General features: G+C 40.3%; 1 protein-coding gene across 1 annotated transcript in view; it reads left to right on the top strand.

The window, feature by feature from the left end:
- AGO3 (Argonaute 3) overlaps positions 1-21,598 on the top strand; it is a 431,904-nt gene that overhangs the window by 82,791 nt on the left and 327,515 nt on the right. The window contains exon 3 of the mRNA XM_068374249.1: positions 4,304-4,566. Coding sequence (XP_068230350.1) covers positions 4,304-4,566 — 263 coding nt within the window. The remainder of the gene's footprint in view (positions 1-4,303; positions 4,567-21,598) is intronic.

Raw genomic sequence — 21,598 nt, 5'->3', positions numbered from 1 at the left:
TATTTTACAGACTGTATGCTGTGCAATGACGGCATGTGCTGCTGTCATCTATCAACCCTGCGGCCATGATGTGTGTCGTTCACACGCCCACTGTTCTGTCCGAGTGGATGACTTGGCTGTTAGGCATCCAGACAATTGTGTAGTCTGCTACACAATGACCTCCACTCTAACATCTGACTCGGTGAGTGCATTTTCATTGATACAGACTTGTAGGGAGTTACGATTAATTTCAAACATTATTAATTTTAAGGCCTCTAGTCCTCTGGACTTCACGCATGCCTTTCACTTCGTGTCTACGAAGTCCTTGGACTTCTTCACTTTTCTTTGGCACAAATATCCCTCTCTAATAGTCTGTTCTCTTTCAGTGCTCCCAACTTGAGAAAGATACAGCTCGGGCTACCTTCAAGATCTGGATTGACGGGTTCGCCCGCAACGTGAAGACCAAACAGCCTTATATCCTCTCTGAGGAATGGTGTTCCCGTCTCTACCCCCAGCTGCGGTCCCCAAAGAGTTGGCGGATCCTATCATCGAGAGGTTCGAATCCCTTCTTCTGGCCCCGGACCAAGAAGAGACGGGCGGCACCCTAACTGAGGACGTCTCTACCCTCAACCTCGATGTGGAACCCATGGCTCTTGACGATCCCGACGCAGGTAGGGACGTAGGTGAGTCAGGTGGTTCCCGGGCTAAGATTACTATCCCTAGCCCGGCTTTCTCTTCTACTTCAGAACACTCTTTTTTTCAAGGTTTTCCGGGGACAACCGAGACTGGTCTCAGTCCCCGGCCTGTTATCCCCAAGGTGAAGGCTCATCGTAAGACTTTATATACGACCCACCAGTCTTCCAAAGACCACAGGTCTTCGAAATCATCAGCTTCGAAGGCTAAATCTTCCTCCACCAGAGTCTCTCAAGACCCAATTGCTGTGCCTTCAACCTCTCACGGAGTAGTCTCCGCTACGGCACCTGTTCTTCCCCCCCCCCCTCCCTGGCGGCGGAATCATCTGACCCGGTGGATTTTTCCGAGAAGATGTTTGCTCATTTTGAGTCGATACTATCGTCTTGTACGCAGCAATCACAAGAGAGAATAGCATCTATGAAGAGCCTAGTTCAGGGACTCATGCGCTCGGGGCTGCCACCACCACAGCAGCAATACCCCATCCCCGACGCCTCCAAGCTTCCTCCTTTCAATAAGAATAACCCTTGGAGGTTGGCATTGCATGCCCCCTTCTCGGAGGGTATGTTGTCAATCGGAGATTTCGGTACCCGGCCTCTTGCGGATTATGAATTCTACCCGCTGGGTCTTGAATTCCCCTTCCCGGGCTACGCTCGCCTCACAGAAGAGGCTCTGATTCGATTGGATAAGGTCCCAAAGGAAACTGTTAATTTTCCTAAAGAACAGGCACAGTCTGTCTTTGTCCGCGTGTTCAATGAGTGGGATTGCTTGAACTCAATGATTACGGCCTACAAAAGTTCATATACTATGTTTGTGGCCGACGACCTGTCACGGGTCTCTCGCCCAGAAATAGATTTTTCCTTCGTCAAAATCCCTTTGTTGCGTCTCCAATACTTCTTCGAGGGAGGGTATTGGGTAAGTCTAAGGCATCTCTTTTTATATTTTGATTCCTATGTTAATAACCAGCCGTGTTGCTAGTTTCATGAACATACGAACTTCTGTAAGCTGCTAATTGTGCTTCTCCCTAATAGGTTATAGCACAAGAATTTAGTGAGGGTAGGATGCCTACTACTTCGGTCTACTGAAGTGGAGAGAACCCCGGGTCAAATACCTGAGCCAGTTGGTAAAGGACTTCCACCCTCTTAAGAGTGAGTCTACCCAATATAAATACTGAAAGCTTTGTATTTGTGAAGGAACAAATGACAAATTTGTATTGACTTGTATTTTTCCCAACATACAAATATTCCACTATTTATACACATTGGCCCACCACTCTGTCCCCTAAGAACTCATGCCAGCAAGCAAAGTGGTTACTCAAGCCAGGTGTATTAGTGAGAAGGATAGCTGGCTACCTCCATCCCTGCCCGCTAACTAGCGGGTATGGTAGTTATTCCTCACTAAAATTATTGTGGCTAATTCAGCTTCGCCAAAAAAATATACCCATTATAAATAGTGCAATATTTGTATGTTAGGGAAAATACAAATTATTACAAATTTTTCTTAATGCTTGAAAAAAAAAAATTTCATTTCCCTCAGCCACATCTTTTAGTCCAGTGCCTAAGGCATCATTAGTCAATTACAGTACTGTACCTGATTAATGATTTGATGCTGTTTCAGTGCCATTTAAGACATATCCCTATTTCCAAGGATTCAGGTTGTTAAAGCGGGGAAAAATACATAACTTTTATTTTTACTTTTATTCCCATTCAAATCTCTCAAGTTATCACTATCCCTTGTTACTAATATAGTAAATGGAGCATTCAGCATATGAATATTGAGCAAGATTCATTGAAATAAAAACCAATTTTATAGGATTTAACATTTCAATACTTTCCCATTACTATGCAGTATTCTTATATGCTCTTCCCACAATCCACAGGGTTCAGAAGAAAATTGACCTGATTATGATCCAATATTATTTTAATACTTTTTTTTATATAGTGCATACATTAGGGTGCCATATTATGCAAGAAACTGGTCGATCCACGGCCTCGTACAATCCAAAATTGCATACAGTATTTCAAAACTTATAGCAGGAATAATTACATTAGGGCCAAGGCAAACGGCAACTTACCCATTCAAACGTATTTTACTACCCATTTGCAATACTTTCTGTTTACTATATTCTACATTAACAAGGTTTTAAATTTTACTAACTTGAAAAAGGTTAGTTAAGATATACACCCATGATGGGTGTACTGTAAGTACCATGTATTTCTGCATGCGAGACGCTCTAAAATTAGGACACATTTTAATGAATTTAGGTCGTATCTATTGTATAAGATGACGGGTGAATAGGTTAGCTTTTGCAGTATTGTTTAAAAGCCAAAATTAACTGAATAAAGGCAATTTTATATCATGCTCATTCTAAACATGCCTCCTAAAACAGAAACCACTGATTTGTTTACATTTCATTGGCAGTTGTAATGAACAAACAAACGCATTTACATACCTATGTATAGGTTAGCTTTTGCAGCAACAGATAACTTGCCAAGTATTGATTACGTAATGAACAAACAAACACATTTACCCAAGCGTTGAGTAATGTTATTACAAATATTTTACTTAATGTATCCATAAAAATCCCTACACGTCGCAAAACAGGAAAACCATTTTGTTTTCGTTTAGTCAACATTAATAAACTACTGCTAATGGCAGTGTGATAATTGACAATAATTCGTAACTGCTATGAAGGATGATTGTACATTCTATTCCCAAAATATTCTTACTTATCTATCAACTTCTACCCACATCAATTACGGAACCACCAGCAAAGACAAGGAGAGTAGAGAAAGTACTAGATTAGCTGTAAATTAAAAGCTATAGAACAATTGTGTTACTGCTATAAACCACTACTGTATAATGTTTGATGTGATAAAGAAGATGGAGCGAGATTGAAGAAAGTGAGGATAATTTGAATCGTGATGGCTTTTTAATGAAAAGTGCTAATCTAAATGTTATTACTACTGTCATTAACAGTACCATTAAAATAATTGAAAGGTTAGAGAAAGAAAAATACAGTAAAGATTGCTGAGAACGTAACCTCATCTAAATAATTAGGTAATTTTTGCAGCGGGACTTGCATAGAAAAAAGTTGGTTTCATTGATGACTTGAAATTTTTCCTCAAATAAGCTATTTATTATAAGATTATGCCAATAAAATGTAAGGTAAAATATGGTTTGTTATCAGTTATCATACAAAGGTATAGCCTAGCCTACCAATACTTTAAAATACAATAGTAGATTAGACACGTTTTGTGGCGGGTGACTAAGACTGAACGGCTTTGCAGATACAGAAAATTTATTTTTGAGACTTAGTAACCGCATAAAAGGGGAATCGGATAATTGTAACACTCATATTTTAAGACCCTACTGTATATCTATTTGCACATCCCCTTCCCCTCAATCTATTTTGGTCAGAAATAAATTGACCTTATTGTAAATAAATGTTAACGCATCCCTCCCATCAGTGGGAAGAACAAAATGTTAGTCAAAACTCAGGAGAAAAACTAATCTTCACTTTTCATTCAAGCTTACGATTAGAGTATAAAATAAATTAATATTAGGCAAGTATTAGTTAATCAATTTGTTTTGTTGAAATTATTTTTTGTGAGGTAATTATTGTTAATCACAGACAGGTGGAGCAGGTGTCCAGGCGGAAAGTGAGTCGATATCTGAAGATGGCAGCAGTATGGCTTCTGGGAGTTCTCGTATATCTAGCGGGAGAGGAGCTCTTATAGCTCAATTTGTGAAAAAACAAAGTATATCCAGTGAACCAGGTGGAGCTGTAGGGGTTACTCCCGAGTCAGGGAAGTTTAGTACTGGACGAGGGAGAGCAGAGTTAATTAAAGCTCTAAAGGTGGGAACCATGACAATGCAACCTGGAGCAGAACCCTTGTAAGTATATGCAACATTTTCTATGTATATTTCCTCCTCTCCTAACACTGTCCCTAACATTACAAACTTTTTTGTGTGAGACTGTAAATAATGATGAAGAGGTTTCTAGCATCTTTTTATGCAGTAATCTACACTGCTTTATACTTTTCATATGTCACCATTCTTCTTTCTTTTACTTTTTTCTAAAATTTCCATCAGATTTAGCTTGCACCATTTCACTTCCATCCAAAAGCAAAACTTGGCAAGCCAGATTATTCTAGAAATGTAACTATTTTATTGGACTAATGTACTGTTAACTATAGTAATGTGTTGTCAAATCTGATGGCTGCATCTGCTCCGCTGTTGAGCTTATATAGAATCTACATGTAATATATTGGTTTTGCAACTGGTGGAAACAAATTTCTAAAATCCATTCGTTAAGTATATTTACACTGTATACACTGAAGATTAATCAATGGTACAGATCAAACTTATGTAAGTTACATTTATTTCCATGAATCTTATTTTGGAGTCAAGCTATTAATTCAAAGTGTTAGCTGAACAACCTGAGAAAATAGAAATAGATAAATTACTCTAAAGTTATCTTCCTCCTGGGCCAGGCACTAGTCTGACAAGCTAAACCAGTGTAAGTACTTGTGTAAGCTGGACCAGTCATTTGACTCATTCACAATTGCATTAGTTTGATTTAGTCGTGTCAGTAGAACCTCGCAATAATGAACACTTATTACGGGCTCTCGATATAATAAACCAAATTCAGATAGCCAGACAACTGTTCGGTTAGCAAAGGTCACCATAAGAAGTACTGTATTGTATATTAAGGTAATAAAACCATAGGAAGTACTGTACTGTATATTAAGGTAATAAAACCATAAGAAGTACTGTACTGTATATTAAGGTAATAAAACCATAGGAAGTACTGTACTGTATATTAAGGTAATAAAACCATAGGAAGTACTGTACTGTATATTAAGGTAATAAAACCATAGGAAGTACTGTACTGTATATTAAGGTAATAAAACCATAGGAAGTACTGTACTGTATATTAAGGTAATAAAACCATAGGAAGTACTGTACTGTATATTAAGGTAATAAAACCATAAGAAGTACTGTACTGTATATTAAGGTAATAAAACCATAACAAGTACTGTACTGTATATTAAGGTAATAAAGGGATTTTGACGAAGGAAAAATCTATTTCTGGGGAGAGACCTGTGGCGCCCGGTGAAAAGAGTCCTTCTTATATACCTTTTCTGATAAAACCTTCCAATTATACCAGAGAAAGATAAAAGCATGGAATGCTGAGGTTACAACCCTCGCGCGAGCACCTTTAGGGTGTCGTGTATAAAGCAAAGGCGCGTGAAATCCACTATTCACAGGTTGTCTTCCATTTAGTTAATTCCTTCGTCAAAGGGATGGGCCGATACAAAGGCCCTTGCCAACCACCAGCGCCACACCACCCACGCCACGACGCGAGCGCCATCTGAACAACATCCTTCTGTATTGGCCATGATGGCTTGGAAAGGAAAGGGTGGGATTGTGTAAAATAAAGGGGAAGGGTTTCACCGGGCGCCACAGGTCTCTCCCCAGAAATAGATTTTTCCTTCGTCAAAATCCCTTTTCTGGGTCGATCTGTGGCGCCGGGTGAAAATGTACCAGAGAATGCCTTCCAAGCCCAACAATAACTAATTTAAAGAGGGGAGAGAAACAACACCATGTAAAGAAAATCATAAATAATTAAGGTAAACAAACATGATAACAGGGAAGCCTCCGAGTATCAGAGGAAACATGCTACAAAACTGACATGGCTAAGAATATCCCAACCCTGTAACAACGGTAATCAATAATAGTTACAAACATAACCTAATATGTAATAAACTTAGGGCTAACGAACCACCAAGGAAGCGGCGTCGTGGTGCGAGTGGCGGGTAGGAGGGAGAAGAAAAGAGATGGATGAAAGGAAGAACAAAAGATCACTGGGGAGAGATACGGCTCCCAGCTGCAACTGTTGGGTATTTAAGAGCCTGTAAGTTCATTAGATAGTGGCGTTTGAAGACCATAGGAGATTCCCAACCCGTGAACTTTATAAGGTCATCAAAGTCCATCTTCTGGGGGAAATGATCCCGGATTGGCTTGTCAAACGAAGTATAGGATCTATAGCCTAATACCACGTATGGGAATGGTACCTCCTTGTTCCCTGATAAACAAGGGGCCAGACGATCGGGTAGCAGTCGTGGCTAAAAAGGCCCTGAGAGTGGTGACCGGACATAGAAAAGTATCTTGGAGAAGAGGAATAACTTTCCAAGGGGACCACCTATTTTGGGGGTTAACGGCCGAATCATATTGGCGAATTGTCGAGTCCCTTTTGACTGATTCGAGTAAGAAATCGTTTTCCGGTTCAATGTTCGAGTCTCTACGAGCTGCCAACTTCCTGTAGTCCACAAAGTTAGGGTTTTGGACATCCTTGAGTAATCTGACACAGTGAGTTTGGAATACTCGGGTCAGTTTGAGGAACGGAATCCGGATGGGACGGAGTTTCCACTCGAGGAGGAGAGGAAACCAACTGTTCTTGGGCAGTGAGGTGGTACTAAAACCACTGCGCCCCGGAAGGAGCGCAGTCGGTGTTAAAGTTTTTAGAAGATTCACTGGGAGAGATAGGGAAATCTTCCTCTAATGATTCCAATCCCGGGGTAATGCGTCCATGGCATGAGCCCGAGGGTCCAGGATTGGGGTCACATAACAAGGAAGTTTGTGATTGATCTGAGATGTGAATAGATCTACCTGGATGCCTGGAACGAACCTGAGTATCCACCGGAGTGAAATTCTGACTCCAGGGAACTCGTCCTGGATAGTGAGCCCGTTCTCACATCCTGGCCTCCCGCTAGGTGAGGTGCTGACAGGAACCAGTTCTTTTCTGTTGCCCAGGCGAAGAAAGTGACCAGGATCTGATTCAGGTTGGGTGACTTGGATCCTCCCCTGTTTCTGTAGTGTACCTCGTCTGTGTTGTCTGACACTACTCTGATGTGGGTCGACCTCGGAGGAGTCTCTCTCTTCAGGGTCAAGAACACTGCCATGGCTTCGAGAACATTGATATGGGACTGTTTCATGGCTAGTGACCAAGAACCTGAAACATCTGATGTTCGGAGAAATCCCCCCATCCACTTAGAGACACGGCTGAATGGAATGTCACTTGTGGAGGTGGGAATTGTAGAGGAACCGCTTTGGAGAGGTTCTTCGGTTCGGACCATGGGCGTAGTCTCATTTTTCCGACAGAGGGGATCTTCGAGACCTTGTCTTCTTATAGGTACTGTAGCTCTCTTTCTCCAAAATCGATTGATGTCTTGAGTTTGGCTTTTATTAGGAGATCTGTTACTGAAGTGAATTGGGAAAGGCCGAGGATACTTTCTAGGCTCTTTGGACACCTGTTTGTGCTTGAGAAATTCTTGATCTTGGAACCTATTCCTCTTACTTTTGGAAGGGAGAGACAACGTGTGCTTCGAAAGGTCCCACTGAATGGCTAACCATTCTAAGTGGCCTGATGGTCGCAGGCGAGACTTATGGAGATTGACCCGAAATCACAGGTTGTCGAGCGATCGAAGAAATTCCTTCGTATCTCTGTTACCTTCTATGGCCGGCCGGGCCCAAATGAGCCAACCGGCCAGATAAGCAATGATCTGTATCTCTTGGTTCCTGAGTTGTTCTAACACTGCCTCTCCCAGTTTCGTGAATATCCTGGGATCAATGTTGAGGCCGAAGGGCATGTCTTGAACACAAAGGCTTTCCTGCTTAGGTGGAAACCCAGATAAGAAGAGAAGTTTCGAGCTATAGGCGCAAGCTAATAGCGGTCGGTAAGATCGACAGAGGTGGTGACGGTCCCACGGGGAAGTAAGGTCCATACCTAAGAGATAGTCGTTTGATTGCTTTTTCTTGAGTAACCCTGTGGTGTACTCTTTCAGGACGGGAGTGTATTTCTGGGAGAAGGTCACTGGCGGAGGAGGAGGACCTTGAGGCCATTTTCATCTCAAACCGTTAGAGACTATGCTATGATCCCACAGACCGAGTCCAATGGTCACGAAAGTGGTAAAGTCTTCCCTCTACCAGGACCACCGCGTTGTGAGGGAGTGAATCTAGGTCCTTCCCTTCTCCGAGCCCCCTTTTTCCTAGGTCCGCCTTGATGTCGGGACTGTCTTCTACTCCTGTAGCTTCCTCTCTGGTGTCCATGAAAGGAGCCTGAGGGTTCGGATCTAGGGCTGCATGCAGGCAAAACATCCCAACGGAGTTGGACTGTGTACCTGGGGAATCAGTGAGGTAGACCACCTGATGATGGGGGGTCAGATACAAAATCGTCGAACCAGAGGAAGGCTGTGATGACGAGTGGGAAACCGACTATCAATTCCTGTCTGATAGAGGTCTCAGACAGAACGTACTTCCCACAACTGACCCGATCAGACCAACAAACGTGTAGGGCGAACTGGAAGGGCAGAGCCTGGAATTATCGTACCCCCCAGGCTGACAACATCCTGGTCCAGACAGATCGGGCCTGCCATTTAGGAAATAATACCGTTACCTTCGGTACCTTGTCTAAGCTAACCAAGGCAATCTCTTTCAATCGAACGAATCCGTTGAATGGGAATTCTAGTACCTGGGAGTAAAATCTAGGTCCCCCAGAGGGAGGACGTCTATGCCCTCCAGATTTATGGTACCACCTATATCCGAGTTCCTGAACGGCACTGACTCACCACCCTACCTTAGAGCTCGTCATAGCCCCTTGGATTTCCTTAGAATGTGTTGCTTTTAGCCGTCACAGTCTATGCAGGGTAACATGAACATTAGGATCCTTTAATGGTCCTAGGTCGGTGACGTAGGTAATTGCAAAGCTGAAGGCTCAAAACTCATCCCCACATACCTGCCCGTCCATGGGGTCGTTGTCCAACCTTAGAGAGGACACTCCGAGGAGATAGGGACCTCTAGATGGAGCATTCCTTCCCAACTTCGATACCCAAGGGTGGAGAGCCTCTCTTTGCAGGCCAGAGAGAATCATCATCATCCTGATGGGAACCATGCAGGCGAACCTTCTGTAACACAAAGGGGACATAAGTCTGGATGTTCCTTGAACTTTGGTTAGCGATCCTATTCACAGGCTGGGATCAGCTGTATACTCTTAAAAAGCCATTTTAAAGACAAGTTATTTAATGTATTATCTTCTGGGGTATAGTGCGACACTTGTATTCATGAAATGTGACACTGTTGGCGCATTCGCCACTGGGTGGAAATTTATTTCTATATGAACACTATGTTGTATGGATATTTATCCATATCTAGACATAGTTAGAATTGACTATGCATAAATATAGGCATAATTAATGTATTTCTATTTGAACACTATGTTGTATGGATATTTAGCCATATTTAGACAGTTAGGATTGAATATGCATAAATATAGGCATAATTAATTTAATTCTATTTGAACACGATGTTGTATGGATATTTATCCATATTTATACATAGTTAGAATTAAATACATGCATAAATATAGGCATAATTAATTTAATTCTATTTGAACACGATGTTGTATGGATATTTATCCATATTTATACATAGTTAGAATTAAATACATGCATAAATATAGGCATAATTAATTTAATTCTATTTGAACACGATGTTGTATGGATATTTATCCATATTTATACATAGTTAGAATTAAATACATGCATAAATATAGGCATAATTAATTTAATTCTATTTGAACACGATGTTGTATGGATATTTATCCATATTTATACATAGTTAGAATTATATACATGCATAAATATAGGCATAGTTACGTTCATAAATAATAATTTTTTTTTTTTTTTTTTTTTTTTTTTTTTTTTTTTTTTTTTTTTTTTTTTTTCAGGTAAAACAAAAGATTGGCCACCCGTGGTCTGAGTGATCTCCGACTGTACCGGATCTCCGGTAACCATCCCCGGTACAAACAAAGGTCCGTCATAGTGACAACGTGAACCAGAGGAAATCTAATATTAACCTCAATGCTGATCGCCTGTACGATATCCGGTTAAGCCGGAGATTCGATGAAAAAGAAACCGTAATAATGAAACTGTGAAATCCTCATCGGTATCACATTGTTAACTCCGGTTCTGGACGTCTGCTTGATCACTGTTTGTATGGGAGATCCGGTAGCAAAGACTAGTCCCCGTGAGATCGTGACCGTCACCGGTACGATAACATTAACCTCAATGAATGTTTGAGTTATCTCCAGCGTAGCCGGAGATTCGATGAAAAAAGGGGGCCGGAAAGGTGTAATTGAGATCAAACATGACAAAGGTTCGTGTGCAAAAAGGTCTCAGCCGGAGTCTGAGTGCCGGATTTCACCGTTGCACTCCAAATATCTGACTAGTTCTCACCCAATGAGTATCCATTATAGCGGCGTATAACTCAAGGCGAAGCTAAACATAACTCAAGGCGGAGCTAAGGGTGTCGGTATAAATCGAACCCAATTAATGACTCATACACCAACGTTCCTACTAATAGTGTTAGCTATATTAACAGTAACCACATCAATAAAACGTGTATAACATTAAACGTACTATCATCAACTCTGATAATAAGAGGAGGCCTGAATAACTCGTGAACGTATAAAAACGGAGAACGGGAAAATCACCTCCCTTACTCGAGCTAATAAACGAGCACCCTATGTTCTCACTCTCAAGGTTACATAATAAAAGCTAACATCACACAATAATATAAGGAAAGTAAAATAAAACTGATTGTTTTTATTTTATTTTTATTTTTCCTTTTTCTTTTTAATTTTTAGTCATTGTAATAACCAAAAACGAAGAATAACGACAACTTAACCAATAAATAAGGATATAGTCTAAATCGAGCCTTCCTGGGGCGAGTACAAACTAACAGACTAAATCGCAAACGTTTAAATCGCTATTCGGCCAAAACCATTGTTGGCACTATAATATCCAAATGTTTGTATTTTTGTAATTTACCTAATGTCTGATAATGACATAAGGATAAATAACTTAAAGCAATCTGCCGACCTGCGAGGGTCGGGGAAGCAGTGACATGCCCTTAAAATAAATATAAACACCAGCCTTAGCTAAAGGCAAGGCAAATATAAGTGTTAAGTGTATGGGCGACCTCCGGTGAAGCCGGAGAGTAATGAGATGTCCTGAATAATGCCGTCTTAGCCAAAGGCAAGGCAAATATAAGTGTGAAGTGTATGGGCGACCTCCGGTGACGCCGGAGGATAATGAGATACTCTGAATAATTCAATTGTGGCTAATAATTCAATTGTGAAGATATAAAAGCCAAGCCGCAGCTAAGGGCTAAGGCTTAGATCATAGCAAAGCGTATTTACAAACTCCGGTGAGGCCGGAGGGAGAAGAAAGGTCCTGAATAATTATTGTGAATAAAAACACAATTGTAATAACAATGGCTATTGTGGATATGGCCGTGGCCTGAGACCGCAGTAAGGGCCACCGGAGGGTCGTATCTAAACAATATGAAGCCCGTCCCATGTAGTAAACAATATATAAATATAACAATAGAACGAAAGTCATTGAGAATCCCTCAAGCCGGAGTAGAACTCAAGGCGGAGTGGAAAACGTTCATAAACTACTCCCCAGCCGTAACGGGGAGAGGACGAACACGGACCAAAATAACGCTAACAATTGAAAAGTCACGAAAAATAAATAACTCGTAAGTTATCATCCACCCCGAGGGGGAGAGGTGAGGGAGGGAGAACCCGTTGAACGCACAAAACGGAAAACGGGAAATCCGCTCAACCACCAGAGCAAAGAAAGAAAACGAGATAAAGGGGTAACTCGTGACTGCGAACAGAAAACGGGGACCCCAATCTCTCGCTCTCTTGGACACAAAAACAGGACTAAAAATCACACAACACTATTATAAACGTATAAAATAAAAATGTACATCCATATAACACTACGATCGAAGAATAGCATCTGCTAAAACTTTAAATAAATAGCACAGTCGAGTGACGAACGCCTCGGGCGGTTACTAAACAAAAACAAAGCTAAATCGCTATCTCGTTCGTAGGCTGGACTTACTAGCAAAAAGTACCATGAGCATAAATACACAAAAAAATAAAAATAATAACGGTTCTAAAGGCATAAGGCCAGGGACTTAACCAAGAACCTAAGTGACAGAGTACTAAACGGGCAGATAAAGATGAATTCCCAAACAAGTGAACAAACAATGGCCGCCATGAAGGCCAGACGGGAATAATAAAACAGACTATACTGGATATAAAACAAAAGCCCGGTACAATAAAATACTGTCAAAACAAACTATGGTACTTAACATTGGAATGTGTGAAGATGGAGCTTCGGACATGACAAAATAAATCCATGACTGTTAAAAACGATCGAAAGCACCACAAATTACACACTATTCTATCAGTCCAAAAAGAAGGATGTTGTTCAGATGGCGCTCGCGTCGTGGCGTGGGTGGTGTGGCGCTGGTGGTTGGCAAGGGCCTTTGTATCGGCCCATCCCTTTGACGAAGGAATTAACTAAATGGAAGACAACCTGTGAATAGTGGATTTCACGCGCCTTTGCTTTATACACGACACCCTAAAGGTGCTCGCGCGAGGGTTGTAACCTCAGCATTCCATGCTTTTATCTTTCTCTGGTATAATTGGAAGGTTTTATCAGAAAAGGTATATAAGAAGGACTCTTTTCACCCGGCGCCACAGATCGACCCAGAAAAACCATTTTTACTTTATTAGTTACTGGTATATCTTCATAATAAATAGTCTATTCAAGGAATAACTATTTATGAAATCAACTTTTTTCTATGTGAGTCTTCTGAGAAAATGTGGACACACTCGGCTGATTAAAAGTTAACGCTTTCAAGGATGTCCAGACAAATAGATAAATAGTATTCTTAATATATTTAAAGATGGTGTTATTACTAATGTCGTTTTACATGCTGTATCCTTGGAAATTCAAAATATATTATATAATGCCATTTGTATGTAGTACAGTATAATTTTTTCCTGCATATGGCGCCAAAAAGGAAAAGCATTGTTTTGGTTCTTCAATCGCTAAGCACAACAAATGAATATATTTACATAATCAATTGCTAACTAATGACACTAATAGCTTTTAGTAAACTGTATGTAAACTATGGTAGTCTATAACTTAACTTCTATTTGTACAATATTTATTATAAGAAGCTTTCAATAACTTTGGTAATTACATGTTTGAGCCCAGCTGAGAAAATTTTTGATATCATCAGCAGATTCTAGCTACCACTATCAATGATATTAAATATAAGTAAAAAAGTTAATTTTAATATAATTTCCAAACAGTTTTCATACAGTTACTAAAAGGTATTATTGCACTATCGTTAGTTATTACTTGGATGTGTAAATGCATTTGTTTGTTCACTGTGATTGGCGATGAAGCGTAAACTAACAAAAGGGTTTCATTTATGGGTGTAGTCTCTAGGGAAAATATGATGTATAGAATTACTTTTATTTAGTTAATTTTGAATGTCTAAGCATAAGTAAAACAAAATTTTGTAATAACATCTAAACAAAACTAAAACCTAGCCAGTAAGCCTACACAAATGGTTTCATTATTTAGTAGTTGTCTTATATTACAGGTATGAAATAAATTAAGTTTTTCATATGTTTCTGCACAAATACAAACCATTTGCTCTTTACTATGGATATATTGTTCTGGTGTAGCTGGAAACTAACCATAAACTTTTTATGCGAGGTAAACAACCTGTTGCTATTTAGAGGGGTTAGACCAACCACCCCGCTCTCACACTTGGACTAGAGGAAGTGCATGTTCTTTCCTGAATCGTATCTCATTACAAGCACACCTGTGGCTATGCTTGTTAGGGTACTTGGCCTACTTGGAATGTTTGGTCTGGCTGTCCCGGCATTCGTTCTCTCCAGTGGCAACTGGAGAGAACTGGATCCTCCAGACTACCAAGTTCCTATAGCATCAGAGCAAGAGAGATCCTTGGTTGGTGGGTAGACAATACTAACTTAGAGAAGTAGATCTCTCCTCCTCCTTCTCCAGATTTTATGCTTTTCATGGATACATAAAAAAAAAGGGTGTGGGGCTCACTTGTTGCAACGCATGACCTCTGAATTGTGGTCCGAAACCAATCAATAGTGCCACATAAACCTCCTAGAATTGAGGGCAGCATTCCTGGCCCTCAAGCACTAACAACAGCTCTCCTTTCAGGACACTTCATAGAGTTGATGAGTGACAACAACGGTAGTGGCTTGCCTAAACAAACAAGAAGGTACTTTTTCATGGCAGCTATGCCATCTGGCTGTGGAAATACTAAGATGGACAGGAAATAATTCGATCGCCCTGTCATTCCATTTCATTCCGTGCAAGAAAAACATAAGTGCCGACAATCTAAGTAGGAAGACTTGGATAGTTGGTTCCGAGTGGTCTCTGCTTCCTCGGATAGCCAACAAAATCTTGACTTTGTCGGGTTTGCCAATGATAGATCCGTTCATGACATCCCTGAATTACAAGCTTCTGGTGTACTGCTCGCCAGTACTGGATCCCCAGGCAGCTCTACAAGAGGCCTTTCAACATCCATGGAACAATTTGGACATCTACACATTACCCTCTTCTGTCTGATGAGGAGACTTATCACAAGGTAAGGGCATCACAACACCTTTCAATGGCAGCAAACATAATTGCACCCAAACCTTTTACTTCTGGTCACAAAGGTGATGAGAAAGCTTCCTCTCCTTCCTGACCTCCTCAAACAACCTCACCCTTCCTTATGACTACTCACTTGGAGGATATCCAACATCTCTTGTAGAGAGGCTTTTTGCAAGCAATGGCAAAAAGGATGTCTGAATACCTTTAAAAGTCATCTAATGCTGTCTATCAGGGGAATGGGCTATCTTCTGTGGTTGGTGTCGCTGAAGGAATCTCACTCTTTGATACCACTGTCAATGATAGTAGAGTTCTTATTGTACCACAGGGAGGAAAAACTTGGTCGGTCTCGGTGGAAAAAGGCTACCGCTCAGCTTAGAGCCTTGTCTTTAGACTGAATGGAGTTAACATTTACTCCTCGACGAAATTTTCTCTCATATGAAGTTTTGAGCTTACCTTCTCCCAATCAGAAGTTTGACCACCTCCTTGGAATGTAATTCATGTACTACAATCCCTTAAACCCTCTTAATGAGAGAATGCCTTGATGAAGTCATTGAGCTTCAGCACGGCATTTCATTCCTGTGCTGAAACTTGGTGACGGGCAAGAGGGCTCTCGAACTTGGGGAAACTGCTCCCCCAGTTCGAATCTAAATTTCTCTCTTTCACCTTTTTCTTTTTCTCAATATTACTTCGACCTTATCCTAATTTCATGAACTTTTTTCGTCTTGCTTTCCAAACTCTATGAGAAAAATTTCCCTCATTATATATGTGTATATATTATGTACATATATATATATATATATATATATATATATATATATATATATATATATATATATATATTTTTTTTTTTTTTTTTTTTCCCTATGGCTTGGATGTTTCTACATCTATTGTAGCCCCGGCGGGGATGTTCATACATCCTTTATTGCTGCCTGCTTTGATGAGTGGGAGGAGGTGTCACGGTTGGGAGGTGTTTGCACTCAAAGCTATATGTGAGAGTATTGGATGATTTCAGCCATCCCGAAGATGGTTTGGACCTTTTTGGCGGAACTATTCTCAAGTGTTGGGTCTTGGGAATCCAGGGGGATCCGATGCTTGGGGTAGGACTCTTGGCTTTTGGCCGGAAGCCCGTCATTACAGATATGGGGAGGATGATTCCATAATTTCTTGGTGTCAGTCCTAACAGGCGGGTTCAGCTTACACCTGTGCCTCTATATCTGTTTTGATGCTATCCTTCGGGTAGGGTATGGAGTGGACCATCTGGGAAGTATACTCTCATTGTGCCGATAGTGGAGAGTGCAAATTTCCTTTCTGATGTGTGATGGCCTAACATTCTCGAGCAGGTACATCAAACTAACCCTTTTCTCTCTCTCTCTCTCGTCTAATGGATTCTTTAAGTAACGAACCCCCATCCCCTGGATACGCTGACTCTCCCCCGGCACTGTTGACGACCTCTGCTAATTCAATTAAGGAAAATTCTGTTGATGACCAAGGAACAAAAAAGGACCCCTCTACTCATGTTTTAAACCCAATTAAGTCGGGTAACAAACGGAAACTCTGAATCCTTCATGTTACCGAAATTCCAATAAATACTGATTATGATATGATATATAAAGCATTTAGATGCTATGGAGTGATAAAAGAAATTAGAATGAAACTTGAAAATGAAAAATGGCATTCATGGATAACTTATAACAATCATGAAGAAGCATTCAACGCAATATGTAACATCAATGATATCAAAATTAATAACTTAAATGTCATGGGTGCCCTATGTGATAAGATACCAAACAGTTTGGATGTATATAGACCTGCTGACTGGTTTGAGAAAGATATCGATTTAACTATGCTCCCCCAAAGAAAGCCAAAACCACCAATGTGGCTTGTTGCTGAGCCTAAAGGGAGTAATGGGAATTATTTTAAAATTAGCAAACTAATTCAAAAAAAGGTAGGAACCATTGCACCAGGTGATATATCTCGCTTTGGGAAAAATAGCTTCCTAATTCATGCAAAATCATACACGCAATCAGTAATACTGTCTAACCTTACGACAAGCAGTGATGAGGATATGTTGGATGTCAAACCCCACCTAAACTTTAGTTACGGAAGGGGAGTAGTCTTCAATAAAGATCTGTATGAATTTACAGAAGAGGAAATACTAGCCATGTGCCCATTAACAGTGTGGAGAGTTCATAAGATTCCTGGGACGTCAATGATTATCCTTACTTTCCAGGATGCTGATGTGCCTTTCCACATCGATATTGAAAATGAAAGAATAAAAGTTCGACCTTTTAAACAAAAGCCCTTACAATGCTTCAAATGTTTCAAATTTGGACATCCTTCTAAAGTTTGTAAAAATGAAAAAATGTGTAGCATCTGTTCCAAACTTTATCATGGAGAGTGTACACTTGAGCCCAGCTGTTTGAATTGCAATTCAAACCATAAGTCAACTGACAGGAGCTGTGAGATTTATAAGTTTGAAGAAGCATCCCTCAACAAATCCAGTGTAGAACACATAAGTGTAGGACATGCCAAAAGACTACTGAAAAAACCAAACAGCTATGCAAAGGCACTGAAATCAAGAGAAAATATACCACAGGAGTCATCAAACCCACATAGTGCTGCCAGTAATTCCAAGAAAAGAAATACATCATCTAATGATAGTAAAGTTTTACGTGACAAGGTAAGCCTATTGCCTTCCAAGGCTTTGCCACTGTGTATTAAAACTGCGACACTGCCCACTTCTATACAAACTTCATCCTCCATTACCAGCAATATTACTAACCTCTCTCAGGCCATGTCCTTGCCTGATTTGATGGAGGTTCCACCCGAAACAAAGTTACCAGGTGCACCTGTGGTAGGGAAGGTGCAAAAACCTGGTAGATCCTCACCACCTATAAATAGGAAAAGAGAGAGACCTCCATCTCTCTCACCCCCTTCCATAAGAAATATTAGAGTTATGACATCAAATAAATATGATGTTTTGTCTGTTGATGTTTCTGATCACCCAGAAGACAATTTAAATAAATCAGAAATTCAAGTTGAGGTCCACCATCCCCCTCAACAATTGGATCAGAAGGACAACAAGAAAAGCACAAACAAAAAACCATATTTATCAAGACCCTCTCTAATAAAACCACCGGGAAATAGCATTAGATCAAAAATTGCTAATGGGAAGACTTCATCTAAAAGCTCTTCCAAAAAATAAACCATAGTTTTTTCCTCCATTTTGCAATGGAACTGTCAGGGTTTGAGGGCGAAATATGAAGAACTTAAGCTCCTAATTCACGAGCAATCCCCCATAATTGTATGTCTACAGGAAAGTATGCTTGATTCTAACACTCCTAGTCCTCGAGAGTATGTTAGCTATAGAACACCATATAATCAACAAGCAGGGAGCCATGGCGAAAGTCTCATGTACATTCGTCGAGATGTTCCCCAAATACCCATGTCTATACGTACAACCCTGCAGGCAGTTGTTTTACAAATTGATATAGGGAGAAAATATACAATATGCTCTCTGTACTTACCTCCAAATGATAATATTTTATATGATGATTTAGCAGAGGTCATTCAACAACTCCCTCAACCTTTTCTCTTACTGGGAGATATGAATGGTAGACATCCTTTATGGGGTGATGTTTTGGCCAACACAAGGGGCAATATTATCTCATCAATTGTGGAGAATGAGGATGTGGGACTCCTTAATACAGGAGACCCCACACACTTCCATGTTCAGACAGGTACTTTGTCATGCATTGACCTTTCAATTGCAAGCTCTAACTGCCTTCTTGATTTTGATTGGAGGACATTAGATGATTGGCATACTAGTGATCATGCACCAATCATTATAAACACCAACAAGGGTCCGCCTTTGCAAAGATCGCCACGTTGGAATCTAGACAAGGCAGACTGGGTTAAATTTTCCGAACTAAGCGAAATTGAAGGGAGAGCAGAACAGTTTGAAAGTGTTGATGATGCCATAGACCTACTGAATGGAACTCTTCATACAGCAGGAGTCAATTCAATTCCCAAAACAACAGGGTTATTCAAACGACGACCAGTCCCGTGGTGGTCTTCAGAACTAACTGCACTCCACAGAGCCACAAGAAGATCTCTAACACGATTGCGTAGACGCAGAACTGATGAGAATTTAACTATGTACAAGAAATGTAGAGCACAGTTCCGTCGTGCCATGAAAGAAGCAAGGCGCCAGTCATGGATGTCTTTTGTTTCCTCCATTAACAGTAGAACACCACCATCTTCTGTGTGGAGGAAAGTAAAAAAGATAGCTGGCAAATTCACCCCCAACCCACCACCAGTGTTGAAGGTGAATGGCCAGTATGTAACTGAAGCAAATGAAGTTAGCAATGCCCTGGCTAATCATTTTTCAAATGTATCCAGCAAGTGTGAAGGAGCCCCTGGTCACCAGTATAGGAGCACTGAAGAAAAGAAAATTTTAAATTTTGCAACAAGAAGGGAAGAGTCGTATAATTCTCCTTTCACTGAAAGAGAATTTTATTCCGCACTTGCTCATTGCAACGATACAGCCCCTGGACCCGATGGAATTCCATATGCAATGATTAAACACGTCCATTTTAATACAAAGCTATTTATTTTAAACATTATTGATAGAATATGGCATGATCATAGTTACCCAAGTGTTTGGGAACTAGCCATTATTTTAGCCTTTTTAAAACCTGGTAAAGACAAGTTTTTAGCAGCAAACTATCGTCCTATTGCATTGACATCTTGTTTATGGAAAATCATGGAGAAGATGGTCAATGCAAGACTGATATGGTACCTTGAAAAGAAAGGTATTTTATCACCGATTCAATGTGGATTCCGAAAAATGCACTCAACGACTGATGTGTTGATACGACTTGAGTCTTCTATTTGTGAAGCCTTTGCTTCCAAACAGCACCATGTTACAGTATTTTTTGACCTTGAAAAGGCATATGATACCACATGGAGATATGGTATTCTTAAAACCATTCATGAATTGGGATTGAGAGGAGAGCTGCCACTATTTATTCAGGCATTTCTTACACGTAGAGTTTTTCAAGTGAGAGTGGGGGAAACTCTATCAGAGAGTAAGTGCCAGGATGAAGGAGTTCCTCAGGGTAGTGTGCTGAGTGTAACCCTTTTTGCACTAGCAATTAATGGGATATCCTCAGCCATTCCCCAGGATGTTCTCTCAACATTATTTGTGGATGATCTCTCCATATCATTTGCTGGCACTAGAATGGCAATGGTTGAGAGAAAATTCCAACTCTCTATTGATAAAATTATCCAGTGGGCTGACATGAATGGATTTAAGTTCTCGACAAGTAAAACTACCATTGTCCATTTTTGTCGTATCCGGGGAGTACATCCAGACCCGGATATATACATTAAAGGTCAACGGATACCATGTGTATCGGAAACCAAATTTTTAGGTTTGATATTTGACTGTAGACTTACATGGGTTTCTCACCTAAAAGCGCTAAAAGCTAAATGTGTTGAAGCTCTGAATACCTTAAAAGTATTGTCCCATACATCATGGGGGGCAGACCGCAATACTATTTTAAAATTATACAAGGCCTTGATTTTTTCCAAAATTAGTTATGGTTGTGAGGTATATTCTTCAGCCACCCCTAGCCGGTTAAAAATATTAGATTCGATACATCATGCAGGTATTAGATTTTCTACTGGAGCTTTTAAAACCTCGCCTATCCCAAGTCTCCTTGTTGATGCTGGAGAGTTACCTCTAGACCTTTACCGAATGTCTTCCATTCTTCGGTATTGGTTTAGATTGCAAAGACTCCCTAACTCTCTAGCCTTTCAGACTGCAAGCCTTGTAAGACAAGCATCATACTTTGAGTTGCACCCAAAATCTCCTCAACCTTATGGCTTTCAGGTGAAACGATTATTAAATAGTCTGGATATAATTAGAAATAAGGTACTTCCATTCAAGGTATCATCAACGCCTCCATGGAAGTTACCAGAGATATCTTTTTGTAAATATCTTATTGGAGATAAGAAGAATATGTCAGACATAGAAGCCAGGCCTCTTTTTAATGAACATGTTAAAGAACATAGAGGATCAACTTTTATCTATACTGATGGCTCCAAATCTGATGCTGGCGTTGGATTTGGAGTACATAGTAATGGTTTTAATTGTAGAGGTGCACTTCCTCTGACCGCTTCCATATTTACTGCCGAACTGTATGGCATATTAACTGCTATTGAGAAAATAGCGTTGGAGAAGGAGGGTAATTTTACAATTTTTAGTGATACAAGGAGTGTCCTTCAAGCTATGGAAGTTTTTAATTCTAATAACCCTCTAGTTTTAAAGATTTTAGAATGGCTTTTCCTTATTG

Source organism: Palaemon carinicauda, chromosome 5 (genome assembly GCF_036898095.1).
Source record: "Palaemon carinicauda isolate YSFRI2023 chromosome 5, ASM3689809v2, whole genome shotgun sequence".
Lineage (NCBI taxonomy): Eukaryota > Metazoa > Arthropoda > Malacostraca > Decapoda > Palaemonidae > Palaemon > Palaemon carinicauda.
This window is presented reverse-complemented; position numbering and strand designations above follow the sequence as displayed.